General features: G+C 39.5%; 1 protein-coding gene and 1 long non-coding RNA gene across 4 annotated transcripts; one reads left to right on the forward strand and one right to left on the reverse strand.

Annotated features, from left to right (window-relative positions):
* Window positions 1-7993: 7993 nt before the first annotated feature.
* LOC138423484 (uncharacterized) lies at window positions 7994-18154 on the reverse strand. Of its 3 annotated transcripts, XR_011250290.1 has the most exons (7): window positions 18038-18148; window positions 16501-16560; window positions 13246-13462; window positions 12027-12193; window positions 11673-11814; window positions 10613-10707; window positions 7994-8262 (listed from the first exon to the last, which is right to left on the reverse strand). It is a non-coding gene; the product is annotated as an uncharacterized lncRNA (long non-coding RNA). The 3 variants fall into 3 exon arrangements; XR_011250288.1 differs by lacking the exon at window positions 11673-11814 and having other exon boundaries at window positions 13246-13544; window positions 18038-18154; XR_011250289.1 differs by lacking the exon at window positions 11673-11814 and having other exon boundaries at window positions 18038-18151.
* DNAJC19 (DnaJ heat shock protein family (Hsp40) member C19) lies at window positions 18106-23876 on the forward strand. The gene is made up of 6 exons (XM_069559409.1): window positions 18106-18326; window positions 19052-19103; window positions 19192-19265; window positions 21201-21280; window positions 21929-21999; window positions 23322-23876. Exons 1-6 carry the CDS (start codon window positions 18324-18326, stop codon window positions 23390-23392), a joined length of 351 nt encoding a protein of 116 aa, XP_069415510.1. The 5' UTR covers window positions 18106-18323; the 3' UTR covers window positions 23393-23876.
* Window positions 23877-26234: the final 2358 nt, after the last annotated feature.

The following is a 26234-nucleotide window of genomic DNA, read 5'->3' on the forward strand; positions in this document are numbered from 1 at the left end:
GCTCTTAGAGGTCTTAAGGTACCATCTGACTTTGAATCAATGCCTGGCTCCTGCAAGAACCACTTGTGAAACAAAAACCATTCCACTCACATCAGTGAAATCTCCATGTAATCCTATACCTCTGACTCTGCTCAATACTCCTTTAGTCCTGATAAAAGGAGAAAAGGAAAATTAACAAAAATTGTCCTTTCTCCAGCTCAAGTGGAAAAAATCTATTTCCTTCATGAAAACCCCATCTTACTGCACCAGATCATTTCCATACATTGCAGGCAGACTCTTTACTGTCTGAGGCACCAAGAAGCCCATCATTTCCATAGGTTCAGTTCAGTTCAGTTCAGTCGCTCAGTCGTGTCCGACTCTTTGCGACCCCATGAATCGCAGCACACCAGGCCTCCCTGTTCATCACCATCTCCCGGACTTCACTCCAACTAATGTCCATCGAGTCAGTGATGCCATTCAGCCATCTCATCCTCTGTCATCTCCTTCTCCTCCTGCCCCCAATCCCTCCCAGCATCAGAGTCTTTTCCAATGAGTCAACTCTTCTCATGAGGTGGCCGAAGTACTGGAGTTTCAGCTTTAGCATCATTCCTTCCAAAGAAATCCCAGGGCTGATCTCCTTCAGAATGGACTGGTTGGATCTCCTTGCAGTCCAAGGGTCTCTCAAGAGTCTATCCAACACCACAGTTCAGAAGCATCACTTCTTCGGCGCTCAGCCTTCTTCACAGTCCAACTCTCACACCCATACACAATCACAGGAAAAACCACAGCCTTGACTAGACGGACCTTAGTCGGCAAAGTAATATCTCTGCTTTTGAATATACACCTACTTTTTAAACTAGAATCCATGTCTCCTAACTGCAATCCCAATATTCTCTCCACTGCTGTGTTGAGTGGGTATCATTCAAACACTAGCTCAGAGAACTGTGATTTTTTTCAATACACACAAACATACAGATTGGCCTTGGCAACCAATTAGGAAGCTACTGTGATAATCCAGCCAAATGTTGATGAGAGCCTAAACTAAGGCATTAATTCAAACCTACGGATAGCAAAATGTAATGGTCAATTAAATGTGAAAACTGAGGGGAAAGATAACAAGACAGAGAAGACAAGGAGCTGATAGCACTGAGGCTCTCTTTAGATCAGAGAGACTAGTTATCAAAAGATTATCACCATAAAGTCAAAATAAGGATGAGGTAAAATTACCATGTGTTCAGACGAGAATGCAAAGTTCAAAACTCATGTTAGTTAGGCAGGAATGGACACAGTTCTTATTAAACCACCTAGTCATAGATGTGCCCTTCTGGCAGAGTGGGCAGTAGAAAATCTTAGGTAAAAGAAGACTAACCTAAGTAAACCAGGAGACTATGGAATTAAGCAGGGGTGGAAGCCAGAGTAGCGCCTAAAGAACAGTGTCTTCCAGTGACAGATATACGACTAAATGACATACTAAGGAAATGAACTCAACCTAAATTAAGGGCTACATGAAACAAAGCCCAGTGCTAGACAATGGAGCCTACGGAAACTTAGCAAGGAAGTCAAAGTCCCAGGAGAGCTATCCTGACCAAACACTGGCCATTGACCAGGTGATGTTTTAATTCTAGTAGCTAGTAGGGATGTTCTGAAGAGAGCAGACATGGGGGAAAGAAAGAAACAAAGAGATTTAAATTTCAGTGCCTCAGAAGTTCTTAACCCTGTTTGTACCAAAGACTTTTTTGCCTGTCTGTTGAATCATATGGACTCCTCAGAATAAAGTTTTTAAATATGTAAAATAAAATACATGGAATTACAAATGAAACAAATTACATTGAAATAAAGCCATTGAAAAAATTTTAAATTTGTAGTATGTAATAAGTATGCTTTATTAACCCATTAAACAAGAGGAGTCATTTTAAAATATTCTACTTTTAAGTATGTGGTGGTGGTTTAGTCACTCCGTCGTGTCCAACTCTTGCAACCCCATGGACTGCAGCCTGCCAGGCTCCTCTGTCCATGGGATTTCCCAGGCAAGAATACTGGAGTGGATTGCCATTTCCTTCTTCAAGGGATCTTCCCAACCCAGGAATTGAATCTGGGTCTCCTGCATTGCAGGTGGATTCTTTACTGACTGAGATACGAGGGAAGCCCCAACTTTAAGTATGGTAAGTGTAAATGACATTTTAAGATTTATTATAAATTGAGTGCGCTATAAAAAATATCTGATTTCTACTGATGACAAAGTTACAGGTACTACTAATATTATGATGTGGTGTTCCACTGCCTACATTCACAATGGAAGGAAATGATAAATTTCAATAAGAAGTTAGTGAAGATTAAAATGTAAGTTTTCTTCCATTCAAGTTCACAGGCCCTTTGCCTGCTGAGAACTCCTGATTAAGGATACTTGTATGGTTAAAAACAGATCACAGTCTGCTTGATGGAACATAGATCTAATGCAGGAGCCAGGGAATGCAGAAGGTAAGAAAAATGTTCTGGAACATCAGCAAAGTATAGGCCCAATCCTACCTGTTGTGGGGCCTGGGGCAAAAGTGCAAATGGAGGCTCCCAGCTGTGCATGATGCACCCACCCACTTCCATCTTCTCTTCCACCATTGCAAATGCTTCTCTAGAGTCCTCAGTTTGAGTGTTCCCAGCGTGTGATCTAGAAAGGGAAACACAGTCTCGAAGCAAGCATATCTCCTGGGTCCCACAAACTCATCACCAATCAGGAGAGGCACAGCCAAAGAAGGGCCAGATTAGAACACTCCAAAGCACGGGACTTAAGGCTGAATCCTGGATGCCAGGGTGGAAGGGCATTCCTGAGCAGATTTATCTTTAAAGAAAGCAGGTATGAAATGAATGGGCATCATTAAACACTTAAAGGGTCAAGGAGCTGCAAACTTCTGAAATTTTGTCTTTGCTCTTATTCTCATATTCTCCAGGAACCTAAATGGAATTGTTTTCCCATTTCCTCATTTTTCATTATATTCTTCACCTTTCACCGAAAATACTGGCTTGCCACTTTTATTTGTGTCAAATTCTCTATTTCAACTCTGCATATCTCTATACCCTCTCCAGAGCTAGGGACTACACCTAGCTCTGAAAATCTTAAAACAGCATTAGAAACATTTAAAAGTCTTACCTAATACATGGCCATTTCTTGACTACTTTTACCTCCACATAGAGAGTATATATCTTCACCATTCATGTATTTAGACAGGCCTGGATTCTCTGTCCCCTTCCTACCTTTGTCCCACCTCATCTTCACCAGGAGGGTGGAACAGGGTTCACTTCCCTTTCTCTCTTTCATCCTGCCCCATGCTCACACCAGGGGGAAAAGGAGATAATTCACCACAAAAATACATTAACTGTGCACCAGGAGAGGTTTGTGCATCTGATAGGTCTTCACTGTGGAGAGTGTGAAGATCTAGAGCAAGCTAGGAGCCTACTAGGAGGATTGTGTAGAATGACGGCGAACAGAAGGGAAGCAGAATTCCTGTTCTACAGGAAGTGAACTCCCACTTTCTGAAAGGGGACCTGAGGAGAGAAAGAAAATGAAGTCTACAGAAATCATTCAAGGCCAAGTTCATCCTGATTCATTTGGTGAATGCATTCTGGTATTGAGACTAAGCCCATATCTAACTACTGCAATGACTTTACTGTAAACCACATTCCAGCATGCAAAGGGTAACTGAAAGAAAATTGGTATAGGTATACATACTAAGATTCGAAAATAAAACTTTAAAGCAAGAATTACTACTGGAAATAAAATATATTTCATAAGTATAAAAGATCAATTCAACAGGAAGATATAATAATTCTGAGTTTCTTTGCATACTAACATAGCCTCTAAACACATAAGGTAAAAATAAAAAAAAATTAAAAGCTGAAATGGAGAAATCCACAGTTAACAGTAGAATATTTTTTTCTACCTCTTTCAGAAAGTGATAGAACAGACAAATAATCAATAAGATATATGATTTGAACATTAATCTTGTTCAAATGAATGATATATATTGAGCAATGGCAGAGTAGATATCTCTTTCAAATACACATAAAATACTTATTAAAAGTGACCATATCTTGGGCCATAAAGCAAGTCTCATGAAAGTTCAAACAGATGAATAATATAGAATATTTTCTGACCCACTGCAATTAAGCAAGAAGTCAATTTTTTAAAGTAACTTAAGACCCCGTAAGTTTGAAAATGAATAAATTCACTTCTGTACAACCAATGGATCAAAGACAAAATCTCAATAGAAATTAGAAAAATTTGGAACTGAATGATAATAAAAATACTACATATCAAAATTTGTGGGATATAGCTAAAGCATTGCTTAGAGGGGAATTTATAGTCTAAATGCATGCATTAAGAGGAAAAGATGCATGCATTACAAAAGAGGAAAGGCTGAAAATTAATAATTTAAGCAAACAAATTTAAATTGTTTTCTCTTCACAGAGAAAAATAAACTCAAATAAAAGAAAGGAAATAGAAAAATATTTCTATTTCATATTCTATAAAAATATGAGCAGAAATTGGCAAAATCAAAACCAAAAATAAAATTCAGCTCAGTTCAGTCAGTCTTGTCTGACTCTTTGCGACCCCATGAATCACAGCATGCCAGCCCTCCCTGTCCATCACCAACTCCCGGAGTTCACTCAAACTCACGTCCATCAAGTTAGCGATGCCATCCAGCCATCTCATCCTCTGTTGTCCCCTTTTCCTCCTGCCCCCAATCCCTCCCAGCATCAGAGTCTTTTCCAATAAGTCAACTCTTCGCATGAGGTGGCCAAAGTACCGGAGTTTCAGCTTTAGCATCAGTCCTTCCAAAGAAATCCCAGGGCTGATCTCCTTCAGAATGGACTGGTTGGATCTCCTTGCAGTCCAAGGGATTCTCAAGAGTCTTCTTCAACACCACAGTTCAAAAGCATCAATTCTTTGGCGCTCAGCTTTCTTCACAGTCCAACTCTCACATTCATACAAAGTTCACCTGAAATTCCATCACCTCCATTAGTTTTGTTCATAGTAATGCTTCCTAAGGCCCATTTGACTTCTCATTTCAGGATGTCTGGTTCTAGGTGACCGACATAGCATCAAACCATAGATAAAATATTAGCAAACCAAATCCAACAATACATGAAAAGCATAAATATACAGGACCTAGTTGAGGAATGCAAAGTATCTTAACATTAAGAAATCAGCAGCTTATGCATGCAGCTCAATTCCAGAAAAATAAACGACCCAATCAAAAAATGGGCCAAAGAACTAGATAGACATTTCTCCAAAGAAGACATACGGATGGCTAACAAACACATGAAAAGATGCTCAACATCACTCATTATCAGAGAAATGCAAATCAAAACCACAATGAGGTACCACTTCACACCAGTCAGAATGGCTGCGATCCAAAAATCTGCAAGCAATAAATGCTGGAGAGGGTGTGGAGAAAAGGGAACCCTCCTACACTGTTGGTGGGAATGCAAACTAGTACAGCCACTATGGAGAACAGTGTGGAGATTCCTTAAAAAATTGCAAATAGAACTACCTTATGACCCAGCAATCCCACTGCTGGGCATACACACCGAGGAAACCAGAATTGAAAGAGACACATGTACCCCAATGTTCATCGCAGCACTGTTTATAATAGCCAGGACATGGAAACAACCTAGATGTCCATCAGCAGATGAATGGATAAGAAAGCTGTGGTACATATACACAATGCAGTATTACTCAGCCATTAAAAAGAATTCATTTGAATCAGTTCTGATGAGATGGATGAAACTGGAGCCGATTATACAGAGTGAAGTAAGCCAGAAAGAAAAACACCAATACAGTATACTAACACATATATATGGAATTTAGAAAGATGGCAATGACGACCCTGTATGCAAGACAGCAAAAAAGACACAGCTGTGTATAACGGACTTTTGGACTCAGAGGGAGAGGGAGAGGGTGGGATGATTTGGGAGAATGGCATTCTAACATGTATACTATCATGTAAGAATTGAATCGCCAGTCTATGTCTGATGCAGGATACAGCATGCTTGCGGCTGGTGCATGGGGATGACCCACAGAGATGTTATGGGGAGGGAGGTGGGAGGGGGGTTCATGTTTGGGAACACATGTAAGAATTAAAGATTTTAAAATTAAAAAAATAAAAAACAAACAAACAAAAAATCAGTGTAATTCTCCACATGAACACTGACAGAAAAGAAGAGGAAAAATAGGGAGAAACACACCCCTTTAATCTTCGATGAGAAAGAAGAGTTGTTAGATGTTGCCTTAATCTACAATGTTTTCCCTGAACAAACTGAATGAAAGGAGCCATAATGCCTTCACCACTTTCCCAGGCACCTCTGTCCAATAGGAGACCACTGTGTTTGTGGATGCTGGCAGGTATCCCCCCTACTGTCTACCTGTAATTACCAAGAGAGCCACAGTAACTTTCTTGGGAGTTCAGAACTGATTTGATCATTGAAGAATCTTTTCTTTAGGTAGGGGGCAGGAGAAAGACAGATAATATCTAGGTAACATCTAGTACTGAGTTTTATTACAAAGAGGGAGCATGTGAAAATTTTCACTGGCTTCTGACTTTTGATGATGTAAAATTTCCAGCTCATTGAAATCAAATAAAGTCAGTGTGTGATCTAGTCCAGATATGGGTAGCAGACAGAACCAGTTTTAGCAGTCCTTAAACCATTATATAGTGCAGGAGTTCTCAACCCAAAGCATTTTCCCGGCCACAAAGGGACTTTGACAAACTACACAAGCTTTAACCCCACCCTTGGAGTTTTCTTGGTATAGGGAGCCACTATTCTGATGGAGAGATATCACATTCTTCAGGTGTATTGTTCATGGAGATATAGTGGGGGAAAAGGGTTAGAATCATTGGAAGGATAATGTAACAAAGATAAAAATATAAATGCATGAAGCATAAATATATAAATACACTAATTTCCCTTTCCCCTGATATTTTTAGACTTTATCACACAAATCAAAGTACATGTATTTGTTTTGTATTGTTGTATTAATAAGTTACCACAAATGTATTGGATTATTACAACATGTATTATCTCACTAGGTCAGAAGTCTAGGTATATTGTATTTAAATTCTAGTCCCAGGGTCTTGCAAGACTGAAATCAAGGTGTCAGGCAGGGCTGCAATCTCATCTGAGGGTTCAGGGTCTCTTCCAATCTCACTGAAGTTGGGAGAATTCCGTTCTTGCAGTCATAGAACCAAATCTATCAGCTCTCTGCTGTCAGATCCTAGAGGCCACCTTTAGGTTCTAGCCATAAGGCCCTCTAAAATATGACAGCTTACTTCCTCAAAGCAAGCAGGAGACTCTCATTCCAGTCTGCTATGATGGCGTCTTACATAAAGTAATGTAACGACAGATGTGAACTATCACATCACCTTTGCCACTTTGATGTAATCAACTGAGAGGGCCATATTCCCACCATATTCACAGGTCCAGCCCATACTTGAGGGGACAAAATCATACAGGGAGTGTACACTAGTGATTGGGAATCTTGGCAGCTATCTAAGCATCTGACCTACCACAGTGTACACTGCAGAAAGGGAGAGAATATAAAAGAATGGGAAAACCTTGAATGGGCAGAGAGTAACTGGACAAGAGGATCGAACTAACTGAGGAGTGGTGGAAAGAGGAGAAAGAGCTGCGCAAACAGTACTGAGGGAGAATTGGAGAGTAAAGAGTTTGTCTGGCAATGGACTTGATGTGAGACAGAGAAAGATACAATAAAGAAAGGAGGCTTTAAGGAATTTCTTCTATTAAAAACTTACTCGGCTTGTTGATATTTTCTTTAGAGACTGCCATAAAATATCTTAATTTCTTTCAGTTAGTTGTATGTGTAAGTTGTTTTTCTTATTTATTTTTAATTTGCTTTGCTGTCATTCAGTTCAAAGCAAATTCATGCTCAGAATGAAACTCAACGTGATCCAACAATACTTTGATTATATTGTAAAGATGAGGCTTAAGATACAAACAAAACTTAAGTCAAATCTACACATCTTTATTTACTAAGTCAGTTATTTTTTTAAACCATGACCAATTATTGGCAGCTTCCCTCGTGGCTCAGATGGTAAAGAATCTGCCTACAATGCAGGAGACCCAGGTTTGATCCCTGGATCAGGAAGATCCCCTGGAGAAGGGCATGGCAACCCACTCCAGTATTCTTGCCTAGAGAATTCCACGGATAGAGGAATCTGGAGGGCTACAATCCATGGGGTCATAAAGAGTTGGGCATGACTGACTCAGCACCTGTAAGAAAACAATTTTTCAGCATTATATGCCTATTCTAAATGATATTGCTTACTTTAACTTGTGATCAAGATATTGCCTCTAGTTGACTGACTTATGTCCTTTTATCTGGTTAAGTGACAGCTGTGATCACCAGTTTATCCAGATTAACAACAAAATAAATAACTGCAGTTAGTTACTTTATTAATTTCCTTAAGTGGTTGTACATATTAAAATGGATACCTATAACTATCTAAGGTAAACAATCAATGTCGGCTTTTGCTATTATAATTTTATTGTTTCTTGCACCCTGGCAAACCAAGTAGCAAAATAATATTATAATTAAGTAAATGATCCCCTGTTGCCTCCTTCTCCTCCCACCTTCAATCTTTCCCAGCATCAGGGTCTTTTCCAATGAGTCAGTTCTTTGCATCAGGTGGCCAAAGTATCGGAGTTTCAGCTTCTGTTTCAGTCCTTCCAATGAATATTCAGGACTGATTTCCTTTAGGATTGACTGGTTGGATCCTCACAGTCCAAGGGACTCTCAAGAGTCTTCTCCAACATCACAGTACAAAAGCATCAATTCTTCGGTGCTCAGCTTTCTTTATAGTCCAGCTCTCACATCCACACATGACTACTGGAAAAACCACGGCTTTGACTAGATGGACCTTTGTTGGTAAAGAAATGTCTCTGCTTTCTAATGTGCTGTCTAGGTTGGTCATAGTGTTGCTTCCAAGGAGCAAGCGTCTTTTAATTTCATGGCTGCAGAGACCATCTGCACTGATTTTGGAGCCCAAGAAAATAAAGTCTCTCATTGTTTCCATTGTTTCCCATCTATTTGCCATGAAGTGATGGGACTGGATGCCATGATCTTAGTTTTCTGAATGTTGAGTTTTAAGCCAACTTTTTCACCCTTCCTTTTCACTTTCATCAAGAGGCTCTTCAGTCTTTCTTTGCTTTCTGCCATAAGTGTGGTGTCATCTGTGTATCTGAGGTTATTGACATTTCTCCCAGCTACAATGTTTAATAAATGAAAACAATATTGTCTAATTACCAGTTCCTCTTATGGTGCTCATGGCCATATTAATGGTCCAGGATCTGAGTAGAGGTAGAAGACCTACCTATCAGAAAATTAAGGGCTTGGAGGAGTCGTTGGGAAATAAATTATGTTCTTGCTGGGAGATAATTTAAATAATTTATGCATTCATTTAATGAACACCATTTGAGTACTTTCTGTGTTCAGATACCATAATAGATGTCGCAAGGGATAAAGTATACAAGATATGATTTATACTCTCAAGAATCTTTAGTTCAGTAGAGAAGATATTTGCATACCAACAATTTATATACAAGGCTAGGTATGGTAAGTGGTATATATAACACAAATGAAATTGTACAGAACTTTAGAGAGAGCAGACACCACTCCAGACCATGGATTGGCTAACTATGGTCCATGAAACAAATTTACCCTGAGGCCTATTTTTAAATGAACAGTGAGCTGAGGATAGTTTTCACATTTCAATAAAACAGGAAAGAATACAGAGGCTGTCTGTGACAAAGCCTAGAATTCTACTGTTACTTTACATAAAAAGTTTGTGGATGCCTATTGCAGACAAATGAACAAAGACTTCACAGAAGGCACATTTAGTCTGGGCTTTCAACTGACAGACAAAGCTGAGATGAGGGAAGGGCACTTGGAATGGAGGGAATTACTTTTACTCAAGGCCAGGGGCAGTGGACTGTAGGACATATCTGGAGAATAATGGTGACAAGTCCATTTGGCAGGACTGTGAGTTTTATAAACGAAGAAGTGGAGGAGTCTAGAAGGGTTGTTTGTGATGAGTGGACTTTGGTACTTGAATATTCATTTACTGAGGACATCACAGTAGCCAGAAAGAATTTTATGCAGTTTTTGCAATGGCCTCTCTTGAAGAATTTTAATGATGGAAATGAAGATTATTTTTCATAGTAGAGCACTACCATAAGGTAACTTCTATGACAATTAACCAGAGAGGAATCCCATGTTTCACTCCAGCTACCAAAGAACTCATGACAGCAATGGATATTCTCTGAACTATAGCCACGGTCACACTGAAACTCCCAACCAGTTGCTTAAAGACAACTTGCTTTATTATTTCTCATCTCCTCCACCAGCTAGCTCCCTGAAAGTGTAATTTAAAATGGGATTTCAGAAAGACCTTCTAGTATAGCTTTGTTTCACATGACACTATGCTATTAACGCATGACACTATATTATTAATAATATTCACCAACAAGTCTCAGACCCACTATTTCACCCTCATTTAGTGGCAATCTCCAGCAATCAAATAATTGCACTTGTATGTCTGGCCCAAGCACAAGACGCACTTACACAGACTGTTCTGTTGGACAGTTCCATTTGCTGACAGCTCAGCAGGAAGGGTTCGCTTTATTCAACACATAAAGTTGCTGCATACAAGTGGAACTCTGGATAGGGAAAGGAGTAAAGAACTGAGAAAGGCAATGGAAAAAGATGTGCAACAATGGAATGAAATAAAGGGTTGGCTGGGAAATCTCCATTGGGAAAAGCCATCTAGTCTTTACCCCAATTTCCAACTTTCCCCTGAAATCCTAAGTGCCTCAATTTTCTTCCCTACAGCCTGAGAAGATAGCAGTCTTTATCCAGAAACACATGCCATTACTCGAGTCAAACACATGGCAATTCTTTGGTCCTCCCCTCCATTCACATGCTCTGGACTTTATTAATTAGGACAATGGTTCTTGTAATTAGAAAGGAAAGCAGGAAGTCAGACTAAAACAGAGGCAGTGAGGAAAAAATTAAATAAGGTAAAGAAAAAGGAAAGAAAATCCCAGGAGAAATAGTTATAAATTATTTTATAACAGGCACAAGGGAGGGTGGGATCACCTGACTTGGATGCAGATGAATCCAACAGGAGGAAAGGGTGGCTGGACTTCAGCCTTCTGATTTTCCAGCCTCCCCCCCGCTTCCCACTGCCCTAGGCCCTCACATTCCTACCCAGACCTGTCCTCCATCTCACTTGCTCTAAATATCTCCTTTCTTCCATCCATTCTATACCAGCATTAGAACATTCCTTTTACTACCTATAATAGCAAAAGAGACTCTTAAAACACTTCACGAAGGAGTCTGTTGATCACAGCTCAGTATGATAATTATACTAAGAATACTGACTTCCAAACAGGGGAAAACAGGATGAATTCCCAGTGGTAGATTGTCGGGTCATGGTAGGATCACTGGGGATAAACAGGAAGAGGATAAAAAGGGATGGAATGAAGGAGAAGGGGAAGGAACTAAATATTTACTGAGTGCTATTTAGTTTTACATACAGCATTGTACGAGCAGCTGTCTACAAGAGAAAGTGAAAGTGAGTTGCTCAGTCGTATCCTACTCTTTGTAACCCTATGGACTATACCATACATGGAATCCTCCAGGCCAGAATACTGGAGTGGGTAGCCTTTCCCTTCTCCAGGAGATCTTCCCAACCCAGGGATCGAATCCAGGTCTCCCACATTGCAGGTGGATTCTTTACCAGCTGGGCCACGAGGGAAGCCCATCTACAAGAGAATCATGGGTTAAATGGCTGCTGGTCAGGAACTTGGACTCCATTGACCCAGATGTGAGTAAACTCCTAAAGGGTGGTAAGGAAATACAGGGAAAGGCAATTCTATGACCCTCTTATGACCACAATATTATATACATCTGGAAAGTGGACAATAAGGGTATGCAATTACTGGACACTATCAGGGCTTTGGAAAAGTTAGTCTACCATTTTGAAGCTCAGTTTCTTCATTTATAAAACAAAGCTGTTGTGGAGAAAATGATTTCTATATTTTCTTCTCATTCTTAAATTAGATGATTCAATGAATTTGGTCCAATTTTTTCCCTCTGTAAGATCATTTCTATAGCAGGTAAACATGCTTTTATTTCTTCCATCTGAAAAAAAAAAGCAGAAAAACTATTCTTAAACTGTTTCTTTCTCTGAATACTGTCATATTTCTCTAATTCCCTTTTCAGCAAAAATCCTTGAAAGAGATGTCTTATGATCCATATCTCCACTCTTTTTCTTTCCATTCTCTCTTGAATCCACTCCAGTCAGACTTTTGTCTCCATCATGTTGCAGAAACTTTTCTCATAAGTATCACCAATGATGTCTAGTAGTCAATTCTCTGTTGTTTTTTATTGTGACTATTAGCAGCATTTTATACAGTTCCTCCACTGAATAATGTCTTCACTAGGCTTCCAGGACACCACACTCATCTGGTTTCTGGTTAACTGTTTTCAGTCTAATTTTCTGGCTTTTCCTTATCTCCCAAAATTTCAAATATGAAAGATATCAAAACAGTGCTTATCCCTCTTCTCTTCTCTCCACTCATTCAATGGATGATTTCATCTGTTTCATGGTCTTGAAGGTCATCTATGGACTGATGACTCTCAGATCTCTCTCCTGACACAGGACTTGCATATCCAAATGCCTACCTAAAACTTTTTGAATATCTAGTTGATATTTCAAAGTTAACACAACAAAATCTCCCACCCCCTACTAGCTGTTCCTGAAGTGTCTCCAGTCCCATTAAGTGGCAACTTCAGCCTTCCAACAACCCAAGCCTACTGCTTGGGAATCACTCTTGAATCCTTTCTTTCTCTCACATACTACATCTCATTCATCAGAAAATCCTCTCAATTCTTCCTTCAAAATAGTGGCAGGAGTCCAGCCACTTCCTTCCACTTCCACTGCTACTATCATCTCCTGCTTGACTGCAGCAATCTCTTATAACAGTCAACATTCATGCTAGAAAGAGATGGCATTCCCCCAATGGAGTAACTAAAGAAATTTTAATTAGGGACTGTTAACAAGGATACAGACAGGATTAAGGGAAATCAGCAAATAACGATCAAGTGCTTAGTGTCCAGCATGGCTCTGGGGGCCAATGGAATCATTATTACCCTTAGACATACCTGAAAGAACAAGGAGTGGGAGTAATTACCTGAAGACACACACAACAGGAACTGTACTCTTCAGTGGACAAACTCAGCCAGCCTTTGGCAACCACCAGAAAGGAAGATGGAGAAATGAAGACCATGAACTCACTCTCCTCCTGCTTTCTGATTTGCTGATCAGACATAACTAAACACCAAGCTAGAAGACAAGGGAGTCCATTGATGTAGTCCATTAACTTCAGCCTCCTAGCCTCCTGTGCTCCTCTAGGAAACAGAGCAGAACGGAAAACAATAGAGAGGGATCTTGGGGGGCGGGGAACAAATGTATTTGGCAAAATATCCTCATCTGCAAAACAGAAATAAATATTACTGTTATGAAGTGAAATAATCAACATGAAACATTTAGCACAATGTCTGACACATGGTTTTTGGGAAAGAACAAATTTTATACGCCTGGCATTAATTTCCAAAGGTGGATTTTCATGGAGTGATGCTTTCCAAACTTCAGATTATGACCAATTAGTGATTCAATCAGTTACCAAGAAAGTTGGAGATAAATTTCTTCTCCCAGAATATGGAGGCACCGAAGTATTTCTAGTCGACAAAGACTGTTTTTCATTTAGAGGTGGTGACATTCTTTAAAAGTGTGTGCTAAGAGTCACGTCTGACTCTCTGCGACCCTTTGGACCATGGTCCACCAGGTTTCTCTGTCCATGGGATTCTCCAGGCAAGAATACTGAAGTGGGTTGCCATGTCCTCCTCCAGGGGATCTTTCCAACTCGGGGACTGAACCAGTGTCTCTTGTGCCTCCAGCATTGGCAGACGGGTTCTTTATCACTAGTGCCACCTGGGAAGCCTGTAGACTGAAATAAATCACTATTGAATTGGCATCTGCCTATTCCACTGAAATATTTCATCACGTAAATAATTTCCAAGTCTCTCCTTTATAATAAACTGATGATGGCACCCCGAGCACGTGGAGAGCATCTCCAAGACCACCCCAGGTTCAATGATTTGTGGGGGCTCACAGGATTCAGCACATAGCTGTACTCATGGCTGTAACTTATTATAGCTGGAGGATACAAGCCAGACAGCAAAGGGGAAAGGCACGGGGTGATAGTTGGAGGAGACCAGGTCCTGGCTTCCAAGAATCATCTCCTAGTGGAGTCACATAGGATGCACTTGGTTTCTCCAATGACACATAGTGAGAGCACATGTGAAATGTTGTCCACCAGGGAAGCTCATTAGAGACGCGCAGTTTTTATTGAGGGCCTGGTCAGCAGTGGCCACAGGACTGGAAAAGGTCAGTTTTCATTCCAATTCCAAAGAAAGGCAATGCCAAAGAATGCTCAAACTACCACACAACTGCACTCATCTCACACGCTAGTAAAGTAATGCTCAAAATTCTCCAAGCCAGGCTTCAGCAATACGTGAACCATGAACTTCCTGATATTCAAGCTGGTTTTAGAAAAGGAAGAGGAACCAGAGATCAAATTGCCAACGTCCGCTGGATCATGGAAAAAGCAAAAAGTTCCAGAAAAATATCTATTTCTGCTTTATTGACTATGTCAAAGCCTTTGACGGTGTGGGTCACAATAAACTGTGGAAAATTCTGAAAGAGATGGGAACCTCTTGAGAAATCTGTATGCAGGCCAGGAAGCAACAGTTAGAACTGGACATGGAACAACAGACTGGTTCCAAATAGGAAAAGGAGTACGTCAAGGCTGTATATTGTCACCCTGCTTATTTAACTTCTATGCAGGGTACATCATGAGAAATGCTGGACTGGAAGAAACACAAGCTGGAATCAAGATGGCCGGGAGAAATATCAATAACCTCAGATATGAAGATGACACCACCCTTATGGCAGAAAGTGAAGAGGAACTAAAAAGCCTCTTGATGAAAGTGAAAGAGGAGAGTGAAAAAGTTGGCTTAAAGCTCAACATTCAGAAAACGAAGATCATGGCATCTGGTCCCATCACTTCATGGGAAATAGATGGGGAAACAGTGGAAACAGTGTCAGACTTTATTTTGGGGGGCTCCAAAATCACTGCAGATGGTGACTGCAGCCATGAAATTAAAAGACGCTTACTCCTTGGAAGAAAAGTTATAACCAACCTATATTCAAAAGCAGAGACATTACTTTGCCGACTAAGGTCCATCTAGTCAAGGCCATGGTTTTTCCTGTGGTCATGTATGGATGTGAGAGTTGGACTGTGAAGAAGGCTGAGCGCTGAAGAATTGATGCTTTTGAAGTGTGGTGTTGGAGAAGACTCTTGAGAGTCCCTTGGACTGCAAGGAGATCCAACCAGTCCATTCTGAAGATCAGCCCTGGGATTTCTTTGGAAGGAATGATGCTAAAGCTGAAACTCCAGTACTTTGGCCACCTCATGCGAAGAGTTGACTCATTGGAAAAGACTGTGATGCTGGAACGGATTGGGGGCAGGAGGAGAAGGGGACGACCGAGGATGAGATGGCTAGATGGCATCACAGACTCAATGGACGTGAGTCTGGGTGAACTCCGGGAGTTGGTGATGGACAGGGAGGCCTGGCGTGCTGCGATCCATGGGGCCGCCAAGAGTCGGACACGACTGAGCAACTGAACTGAACTGAACTGAACTGAGTGGACTGCAAACTTAATGGGTTTTCTGGATTTTTTTTTTTTTAATAGGAAAGATGAGCATACATTTCAGGAAGCAAATGCAAGTACTATCTCAAAAACATCAATTTCCATTAAGTTCAATTTAAATTCACATTAAATTCAATGTGTGTGTGTGTGCACATGCACATTCAAGTATGTATTTGTTTCCTAGAGTCACAAGATAAAATGTATTTCTTACTATTAATAAGAGTCATGGTCAAAAAGTGTTTGAAAGTCACAGTTCAGGACTACTTCTAGATACTCCCTCTAAACTCTCACGTATTCCTCCCCGAAAAGTGACTTCCTTGGTTGACAAATTTGAGAGGAGAAATTGAGTAGATGTGCTTGAGACTTTTCTCATTATCTGGTCATTCCAAGTCCCCTCTACTGTCTTCTCTTATTCTCTATGGTAGCCTAAATAATAACCCCCAAAGATACCAAGTCCTAAAACCTGGAACCTGTGAATATTACCTTATATGACAAAATATTTGCAGCTATGATTAACTTAAGGATCTTAAAATGGGGATGTTATCCTGGATTTATACAGGTGGGCCCTACATGCAATTATATGTACTCTTTAATAGGGAGGCTGTGAAGATTCTACACACAGAGGAGAAAGGCAACATGAAGACAGAGTAGGAAGGGATTTCAAGATACAGACCTTTCTTGAAGATTGAAGTTATGCAGTTACAAGTCAAGGTATGCTAGCAGATACCGCAGGCTAGAAGAAACAAACAGTGATTACTCATTTATCAGTCAGTAGACTTTTTTAAAAATTGCTTTTAAGGGTTCTTCCCATGCCCTTAGTGTGCTTGCACTCATGAGTGACGTGTCATGAGAAGTTGGAAGAACTTTGCACTCTGACTTCCCTCTGATCTTTAGTAATAATAACAGCTACACACTGAGCGATAAGTATGTATACAATAGACAATATACATCTCTATCCTTACAGAAATTTGGCAAGATAGCTATCATACTCTTGCTTTACATGAGAAAATGAAGAATTAGGAATAACTTGCCCAAATGCACATAAATAGTAAGTGACAAAGACAGATTGTGCATCTAGTTTGATTTGCATCCAAAAACAGCTATCTACACTTCAAGTGTCTCCCTATGTTGTCCACCCCTGGTTTCCTAAGTCTAGGCTTGTGTTCCTCAAGCAAGCTACATATCATAGCTTGTATATACCAAAACCATATGTAACAGGAAGTTTTAAACATAGGAACTTTAAACTTTTTTCAGGCCAATTTGATCCCAAGGTCTTATGTCTTACTTATCTTTTGTAGTTGTTGGGTTAAGAACTAGATTTTAAAAAGGCAAAAAAGGAAGACGTACACTTAACACTAGGATCTCAGTTTTGGATAGTTTGTTAACAATAAATTTCATTACAGCTCAGGGCTGCCTTGGAGATCCAAATACAGAATCTTTTTACAGAGGAGGAAACCAAAGCCAACGAATTCACATATTTGTCTAAAAAACAAAGAGCTCATCAAAGCAGAATTTTATTGCAATGTAAACAGACTTCTGATACTTTCTAAGTGGGAATTAATTCCAAATTTATTTTCATTATACAAACAACACACTGCAAAATTTTCATTATTGTCTCCGTTGTTTTTCTCTTCCCCTTTTATGTATAGATACATGATACCCTGTAAGGCAAAACCAAACATTACTTTTTATTTTGAAAAAGGGAGTAATCTTAAATAGCATTTTTCAGGTGAGGTGATTCTGAGATCCCATGATCAGAATATTAACTGTCCTTAAGTGGTAATTCCATTCCACAAAACCAAACCCCAAACATTCACACAAGTTCCCGTCAAGTCACGTATTTAAATAAAATTATTAAAAAAAAAAAAAGAATCCCACAGAACAACCCCGAAACAATACGGCTTGCTCCTTTGATTTTCTAGAACATCTTTTTGCTATACTGTATCGCCACATTTATTTGGCTTTATGGTGGAATCGTAACGGCAGGTATATGGATATTAATTACTCTTGACAGTTGCAAACAAAATAAATTCCAAGTGAAGGTGCTAACATGTAAAGAAAGAAAAACGTTCAGAGCGAAGCTACACAGTATTTGCTCATGCTCTTCTATACCAAAACCCCTCCCGTAGGAATTCCCAAATACTCTAGGCCCAGGAGCAAAGAACAAAACGGGGCCAGACTTGGAAGGACAAAACGCCAAGAAGCCCTACCTTTGAACCCGATAAGGAGGTGACCCGCCCAGCCACCAACCAATCCAAAGTCGCGTTCTCCACCGCCCACTGCATGAGCAACCTTTTCCTTCCCGTCCGCTGGCCCACTTTTACGACAGTTTTCCGACCTAGTTTACGGCCGCCACTGCCGTATTTCCTGGGGCGCCCTTGCCTAGGTGGTTTGTAAGTGCTGGTGGTGGCCGTATCGCTTCGTGAGAGAGGCATAAACTTGGTGGGCTGGGATGAACCACGCTCCTGGTGGAGGCACGGGAACCGAGCAGGTGCCATGGTGAGTTTGGCCTTCCGGCCTCTTGGGCGATCTCAGGCCCAGTTCTCAACCTCTGCTCAAGGCCTGGTAGAGGAACCGATGTCTCCCTAATGCGACTCTGAGCTGGGGGTGTAGCGCCTGGGGGAGTCGCCCTCTCTAGGACACAAAGCTGTTGGCTCACGGCTCTCGGGCCTTTGTGCCTGCAGTCCCTAGGGCTCGGAGATAAATGGGAACGCATTTGATTATACCTGCCGTTCCCCTCCATCTCCTCGCAGTCTTATCTACATTGCACTGTCTTCCCCCTTTTTTCTTGCTGACACACTTCTCGATTCCTATACATATTTGGCCGAAGGCGCTATGGAAAGCTAATCTTTGTTAAGCTCACGTTTAACGTTGAATCAGAATTTACAGGAACCCTCTGTAAAGTTCTCTGGCAGAAACTTTATTTCCACTCCTCTCGATTGAATTTAAATGTGACTTCACTTTCAAGGGGCAGGAAATCATCCATTGTTGTAAAAGTAAATAAGTAAATCGACTTGCTTTGTTTCCTCCCGTAGTGAAAGCCCCATACCTTTACAACGCATTGGATGTAAAATTTGCAGGATCCTTGGGCGCAGTATTTTCATCCTCAAAGTTGTTTCTCCCGTTGAAATAAAACTTGTAGTGAGTTGAAATGCAAGAATGGGCATGATAAGGATAGGGGGAGAATGAAAGAAATAAATACTTACTCTGCTTCCCTTTACCAGGCCAGTACAGTGGTAGCAGTTGGACTGACCATTGCTGCTGCAGGATTTGCAGGTTTGTTTATGGTTTGGGGATAGAATTGAAGTAGGAGACGTTGAGGACTTTTAAATTATTTTAATTATTTTGTTGCTTTTGTGTTTAGGTCGTTATGCTTTGCAAGCCATGAAGCATATGGAGCCTCAAGTAAAACAAGTTTTTCAAAGTCTACCAAAATCTGTAAGACTTATTTAGCACTTTTGCTAATTCTTTGCTGTGTATGAAGCCTAGAACCAGACATCCGTGGCATTCTAAGTGATTGCTTTAGACCCCTTCTCTTGCTTCCTACAGGAAAGGTTTAGAAGTTCTGAGCTTTGTAATGGGGCTACTCTAAAGAATCAAATGTTACATATGATGAATTTGGGGAAGAGATGTTAACAGTTCTAGTATCATGAAAGGTAATGTCACTTTATTGTTCATATGTAATTACCTTCAGCATCATCTGCTCTGATCACAAACAGAAGGATCTAGGGATCTGAAGTGACCCATGGTTACTGTGTGGCCGTGGCACTCCATAACAGCTTACTTGGATAACACAGCAGTTAATTGGGCTCTGGGGTATGACTGAATGTGATAATACCCTCTGCGGTCAAAATTCAGAGTGAATATGATTTTGACAGTCTGTAGAGAATTGCCTTTTATTGTTGTGATTGAGTTACATAATGGGTAATGGTAGGCTTTACCAATAGGATTTCTGACACATGGAGGTCAATGGACCTAGTAGCCTGATTTTCTTAGTACTATCTTTAGTCTTGTTTGCCTTGAACCTCAAAATATCCTTGAGCAACTTGCTCAAAAGATCTCCAGATCCTATAAAGCACTTGTTCTAAAACATTTAGTCATAGTCTGAGATCAGGTTTTTACTTGAACATGGCTAGCTTGGAATACCTATATGCAGGTCAGGAAGCAACAGTTAGAACTGGACATGGAACAACAGACTGGTTCCAATAGGAAAAGGAGTACATCAAGGCTGTATATTGTCATCCTGCTTATTTAACTTCTATGCAGAGTACATCACGAGAGATGCTGGGCTGGAAGAAGCACAAGCTGGAATCAAGATTGCCGGGAGAAATATCAATAACCTCAGATATGCAGATGACACCACCCTTATGGCAGAAAGTGAAGAGGAACTAAGCCTCTTGATGAAAGTGAGAGAAGAGAGTGAAAAAGTTGGTTTAAAGCTCAACATTCACAAAACTAAGATCATGGCATCCAGTCCCATCACTTCATGGCAAATAGATGGGGAAACAGTGGAAATAGTGGCTGACTTTATTTTGGGGGGCTCCAAAATCATTGCAGATGGTGACTGCAGCCATGAAATTAAGACGCTTACTCCTTTGAAGAAAAGTTATGACCAACTTAGACAGCATATTAAAAAGCAGAGACATTACTTTGCCAACAACGGTCCATCTAGTCAAGGCTATGGTTGGTTTTTCCACGTATGGATGTGAGAGTTGGACTGTGAAGAAAGCTGAGCACCGAAGAATTGATGCTTTTGAACTGTGGTGTTGGAGAAGACTCTTGAGAATCCCTTGGACTGCAAGGAGATCCAACCAGTCCATCCTAAAAATCAGTCCTGGGTGTTCATTGGAAGGACTGATGGTGAAGCTCAAACTCCAATACTTTGGCCACCTCATGCAAAGAGTTGACTCACTGGAAAAGACTGATGCTGGGAGGGATTACTGGCAGGAGAAGGGGACAACAGGGGATGAGATGGCTGAATGGCATCACTGACTCTATGGACAGGAGTTTGGGTGAACTCTGGGAGTTGGTGATGGACAGGGAGGCCTGGTGTGCTGTGATTCATGGGGTCACAGTCAGACATGACTCAGCAACTGAACTGAACTGAGCTTGGAATAATCTTCCCTTCACCCCCAGAACTGGCTTTGCGGCACTGTTATTTTGTCTTATCTTTGACAGATTAGGTTGTCTGGTGCAGTGGGAGGTTGGAAATGGATATTTAATGATCATTAAAATACCTGTTGCTACTTATAAGCTAAAATACCATAGGAATTACTCTTTAAAGTTTTCTGCTGGTTCTGTGAACATTTATAGACATTTTTTAACAACTTTCATTTTGATAATCTTTTCCTACAAATGCATTTTCTCTTTCAGGCCTTCAGTGGTGGCTATTACAGAGGTGGGTTTGAACCCAAAATGACAAAACGGGAAGCGGCATTAATACTAGGTGTAAGGTAAAATAATTTCTTACATTTTTAATATTTTTCTTTCAAATTTAGAGCTGTAAGCAACTGTAAGAGAGACCTTTTATTAGTAGTTTTCATTTTTGGCCACACTGTGTGGCATGTGGGATCTTAAGTTTCCCAACTAGGGATCAAACCCATACTCCCTGCAGTGGAAGCAGGGAGTTAACACTGGACTGCCAGGGACTCCCATCTATTATATACATTTTTTTAAACCTTCACATTCCCTACAAAAGTCCAAAGAGAAGGCCCACTGACACAGAACTACGTTTTAACTCACTGGAGGTAGGGTTTTCAACAGATCATCAGTACTCATTGTTGTTCTCTATAATTGAGTGACAAATTTTGTGGTGAAAATTCTTTCATTTCCAGATACTTAAAGATGCTTTCCAATAACAGGATTGTTGTAATATAGTTTCAAGTTCAACTCAATTTTTGAGAATACCTTATTTTTCTAAGCTCTTGTTTAGTTCTGTGATTCAGAATAGTCATCTTCCTTGTGATAGAGAGGCTCCTAAGTAGCTTTTCATAGTTTTATTGACTTACTCGTTTCACAATTTTCAACTTACCTTTATAGTTTTTTAATGTGATCCAGAACTAGTCTGAAGTAAACCAATACCTTTTCCTTTTTAAAATTAGCCCTACTGCCAATAAAGCCAAAATAAGAGACGCTCATCGACGAATTATGCTTTTAAATCACCCAGACAAGGGTATGTATCATTAGAGTTGTTAACACTTTTTGTTGGGGTGACTAATTGTTATTAATGGGATAATTTTATAGCTAAATCTTGGTTGTTGTAAGGAAAATGCTTCGATTTGTTTGTGAGCATTGTCTCCCAAGCTGGGTCTACTTGCTGTTTTGGTATCTTAAAATAAATACTGAGTGGAAAATTTACTTATAGACTAATAAGCAGATCTAGTAACTACTGTCATTTGGAAGTAGTGATAAGCATTAACCATGTTTTCAGGCCAGCAGTTGTGATGTATCTTAAATACTGCTAATTACTTTTTGGGGTGGGGCGTGAAGGGTGTCTACATTCTTAAGGAAAATGTTGAATTTCAGTTAATGAAACAAAAACTCCCCCCCGCCGCCCCCCCGAATCCATTTAGACTTTTTAAACTAGTGGTTACCTAGTTAGATAGGATATATTTATTAGTTTCTGATGCACTTCTAAGCAGCCTAGGCTCTGTTGAAAGATCAAATGGAATACCAAAATATAGACCACAAAATCCATGAATCAGTGTTTAAGTCCTTTTACTTTCATGTGAGAGGTCTCTCATTAAAGAGTTTTGGCTTCAATGGCGTGGTAAATATTTGGTATTTGACTGCATAACATCTTCTACAAAACTTAGCTGGTATTAACTGTATTCTTGCCTGTATCCCCACGGACAGAGGGCTACAGTCCATGGTATCAGAGAGTCAGACATGACTGAGTGACTAAGCACACACCAGAGAACTTCTGATTCCTTAGGTCTAGGATGGAACCCATATATTTGCATCTTAACTAAGCTGACTGACTGCTTGATAATTTGGGGCCACACTTATAAGACTCACTCAAATCACAGCTCCAGTTTAGTAGGAAAGCAACTGTAGGTGACACCATGAAGGGACTGTTGACAACTGGAAAAGGAACTAGACTGAGGTCTTCCAACAAAGCTCAGACCCCTCTGACAATTTCTGATTTTATAATAACACAGTACAATAAATAAGTGTTCATTTATGAAAAAGGTAACTTACACTATTTCAAAGTCACATGAGTATTTTTTAAAATCTCATTTCTGTTTAAGCTTTTTCAAAAGGTGCCATTGTGTGTGTGTATAAATCTCCCTCATCATTTCCCATTGATCAAATATATTAACTGTGTTTTTAGTCATCCAGTTCCAGTGTCAGCTATTTTTTTAAAAAAAATCAAAACTTCATTTCTGCTCATTTCATCTTAAACAGGAGTTCTTGAAACAAGGTAATAGCTTTTCACCAGGCAGAAATTGGAAAATCCAATATAGTAACTATTCTTTTTCTTTCTTTCTATAGGAGGATCTCCTTATATAGCAGCCAAAATCAATGAAGCTAAAGATTTACTAGAAGGTCAAGCTAAAAAATGAAGTAAATGTATTATGACTTCAAGTTCTTATTCTCTTATGCGTACCAGCTTTTTATAATAAAATGCCTCAAACCTACAAATTTTAGAAGTTATTTAGCACAAGCTAAATCAAAGCCTTGGTATAAATGTTTGAGGATTTTAAATCAGATCATAGGTTAGTGTTGTTCACTACTCATTTGACAAATAATTTGGTACCTATTTCAAGACAAAGTGAACAGTCTCTGCCCTAAAGGAATCCCCAATCCAATGGAAGACTGATAATTAAAATGTGATAAATATATTAGCACAGGTTTAGTAGGGACTCATCTCACTGGGAAGGAAGGCTCTTCAAGGTACGGAGGACTCCCTAGTCACTTAGAACCCTGAATTTTAAAGTGAGTTCAGCCACAACTTTAACCCAAGAAATTGATGTATTTACCTCTGTCAGTGATAAATCTGAATTGTTTCAGATTTCATACATTAAAAACTGTAACAGCATGATAAAAGATTTGAGAGAACATGTTTTGTTTTTAATGAAGTATGTGCATTTTATTTAGGTAGCCCCTTAAAGAGACTATTTATAAATTAATTGGTTATTTACATAATCAAGTTAAACATTTGTTAAAACACAGTAGGCAGAGCACTACTTTGTAGATACCAGGTGACTCATTTTCACAGCCTACTGGGAAATCACAGGTGATTTTGGAGGTATGAACTTGAAAATAAGAAATCTGCTAATAATGAGATTACTAGCCTTTTATTTCAATCTTCGGGACTAATCAAAAATTGCTTATGAACAAGAGTTTAGTATCAACTAAAAAGCAAATTTTTCAAATACAGAAAATATGCCCAAAGGCAACACGCATTAAGTTTAAAAAGGAAAAGTTCATATGGTAGGTATACTTGAGTGTTTAATGCAAAAATAGCATACCTGTTTTAAGAGAGGTATTAAGACAATGGAATCCACTTTAAAATAATACTAAGGAGCACAACAGCACATTTTTCTTTCACAATGATCAGTTTTTCTCTAGGCTTAACTTTTAAGAATCTATTATTTCATTGAAAGCTATTAGACTTACCATTTTTCTTGGGTAAAAAAGTCATGAATTCCAGGGCTCTAGGTCATGATAATTTTTACAAAATACTTGTGTATTGTTACCATTTATTGACTATGATGTGCTAGCACTGTGCTAAGCATTTCCCCTCTATCTCCGCAGTAGTTACTATTCATGTACATTTTACAGGTTCAGCGAGGTTAAGAAATTTGCCCAAAGCAACATGCTGGGTCAAGAAAGCTGATCTTTTGCAAACCCAAAGATCTACGCTGTTAACCTCTACACTGTGGTAACTTTCACATATACGATAACCCAGGGATGTTTTCCTTGGTGGTCTGGTACTTGTCATTACCCTTACACCTTGGGACCTTTTATCGGTTGCTCCTTTCAGATGTAGACACTTAAAAGGGAGGAAGATTATGGTTGAATATAGTACTAGGGAATAGGAGATACAGGTTTCAAGTAAAACCTTCTGCTATCAATAGCCAGGCAGCTTTGAGCAAGGAATCTATATGCTTAGAGCTCTGCTTCCTTATCTGTTGACAGCTGGCGGGGGGGGGGGGGATGACAAATTGTGACGATTTTTTCACACTTTGTGGAAGGAAAAATGAGAAACTGCTGAGTTGCACAGCTACCGAAACTATAAGCCCAGAATATGTTCTCCAGTTTACTATGTTCACTTATAATTTGATTCTCTATGTATTAGTCATTAAAAGATGCCTATTTACAGCCATAATATTTAGAACTAGCATACCCCAGGTTTAGTTTTCCTACTGAGCCCCTTTCCTTTTGCCTTCACTGGGCCTCTAGGTTGTATTAAGATGAGTCCTAAATGCTTCATAAGCTTTATAAACCTGCTTTGCTGGTGATGAAGGTAGGCTATAACGGGTGGTCTTGAAGTTAAATCTCTTCCAACCCATCAGAGTTTTAAACGAATTCTCTTGCTTTCAAGTGTTTTACAAATGATGGGAATTCCTATGGAAGCATTTAATACAAGTCATGCAGACCAAAACCTTTCAAGAATTAATTGATAACCTGTGGGAAAATACATGGGAACACAAGTCTGTATCTATATATTGTGATGTTTGGTTTTATAGTTTTCTCTGCAGTTCTTAATTTCTTCTCTAAATTACAACAAGAAGGGTAAAAGGCAACTAGATGTAAAATGAGAAGTGGAAGAAACTACCAACTTAACACAAGGGTAAAAACCTAAACATGTTGGACTACTACACATTATAAAACTTTATAATACTCAGCACACTAGAAATTTTATGTCCTAAAGACCTTGTATCAGAAGTCATTTAAATTAATCCAGACAGAATGCCTTCATTTAAGAGATAAACAAGTTTAAACACTTTAGGCTAAAATACTGAGTTTAACTGTTTCAATGAGAATTTATAAGGAATCTTTCTGTTGATAACAACCTGTTAACAGTTTTTTTGCACTTCAGAAGTGTGTCTTGCAGTCATATTTTACTCAGCATAAATGATTCCCCCCAAACATATTAATTCCAAAGAAAATTAAGCAACTGGCTCCAGAACTTCAAAGGATAGAACATGATAGAAAAAAAAAAAATCTATAAATCTGAGGTTAAAATTAAAATGCTAGAATATGTTTTTAGTTAAAGAATCCTGGACTGAGAGAACCTTCAGTACCGGGAAACTTAAATAACCTTAAGCTCTGCTATTTGTTGTTGGCACTGTTGTTCAGTGCTGTGTATCTGCTTAGAGTCAGCTGTTGCCTTAGCAACAGGATATAGGAAGAGCTTCTCTCCAATGTTAACCTATTATTCTCGACCCGATGACAAGG

This window comes from Ovis canadensis, chromosome 1, assembly GCF_042477335.2.
Source record: "Ovis canadensis isolate MfBH-ARS-UI-01 breed Bighorn chromosome 1, ARS-UI_OviCan_v2, whole genome shotgun sequence".
Classification (NCBI taxonomy): domain Eukaryota; kingdom Metazoa; phylum Chordata; class Mammalia; order Artiodactyla; family Bovidae; genus Ovis; species Ovis canadensis.

Excerpts from the sequence above, each read along its gene's own strand:
- DNAJC19 (XM_069559409.1), top strand. Across the intron at positions 19,266-21,200 it reads TTCAAAGTCTACCAAAATCT|GCCTTCAGTGGTGGCTATTA; the intron begins GTAAGACTTATT and ends TTTCTCTTTCAG. Across the intron at positions 21,281-21,928 it reads GCATTAATACTAGGTGTAAG|CCCTACTGCCAATAAAGCCA; the intron begins GTAAAATAATTT and ends TTTTAAAATTAG.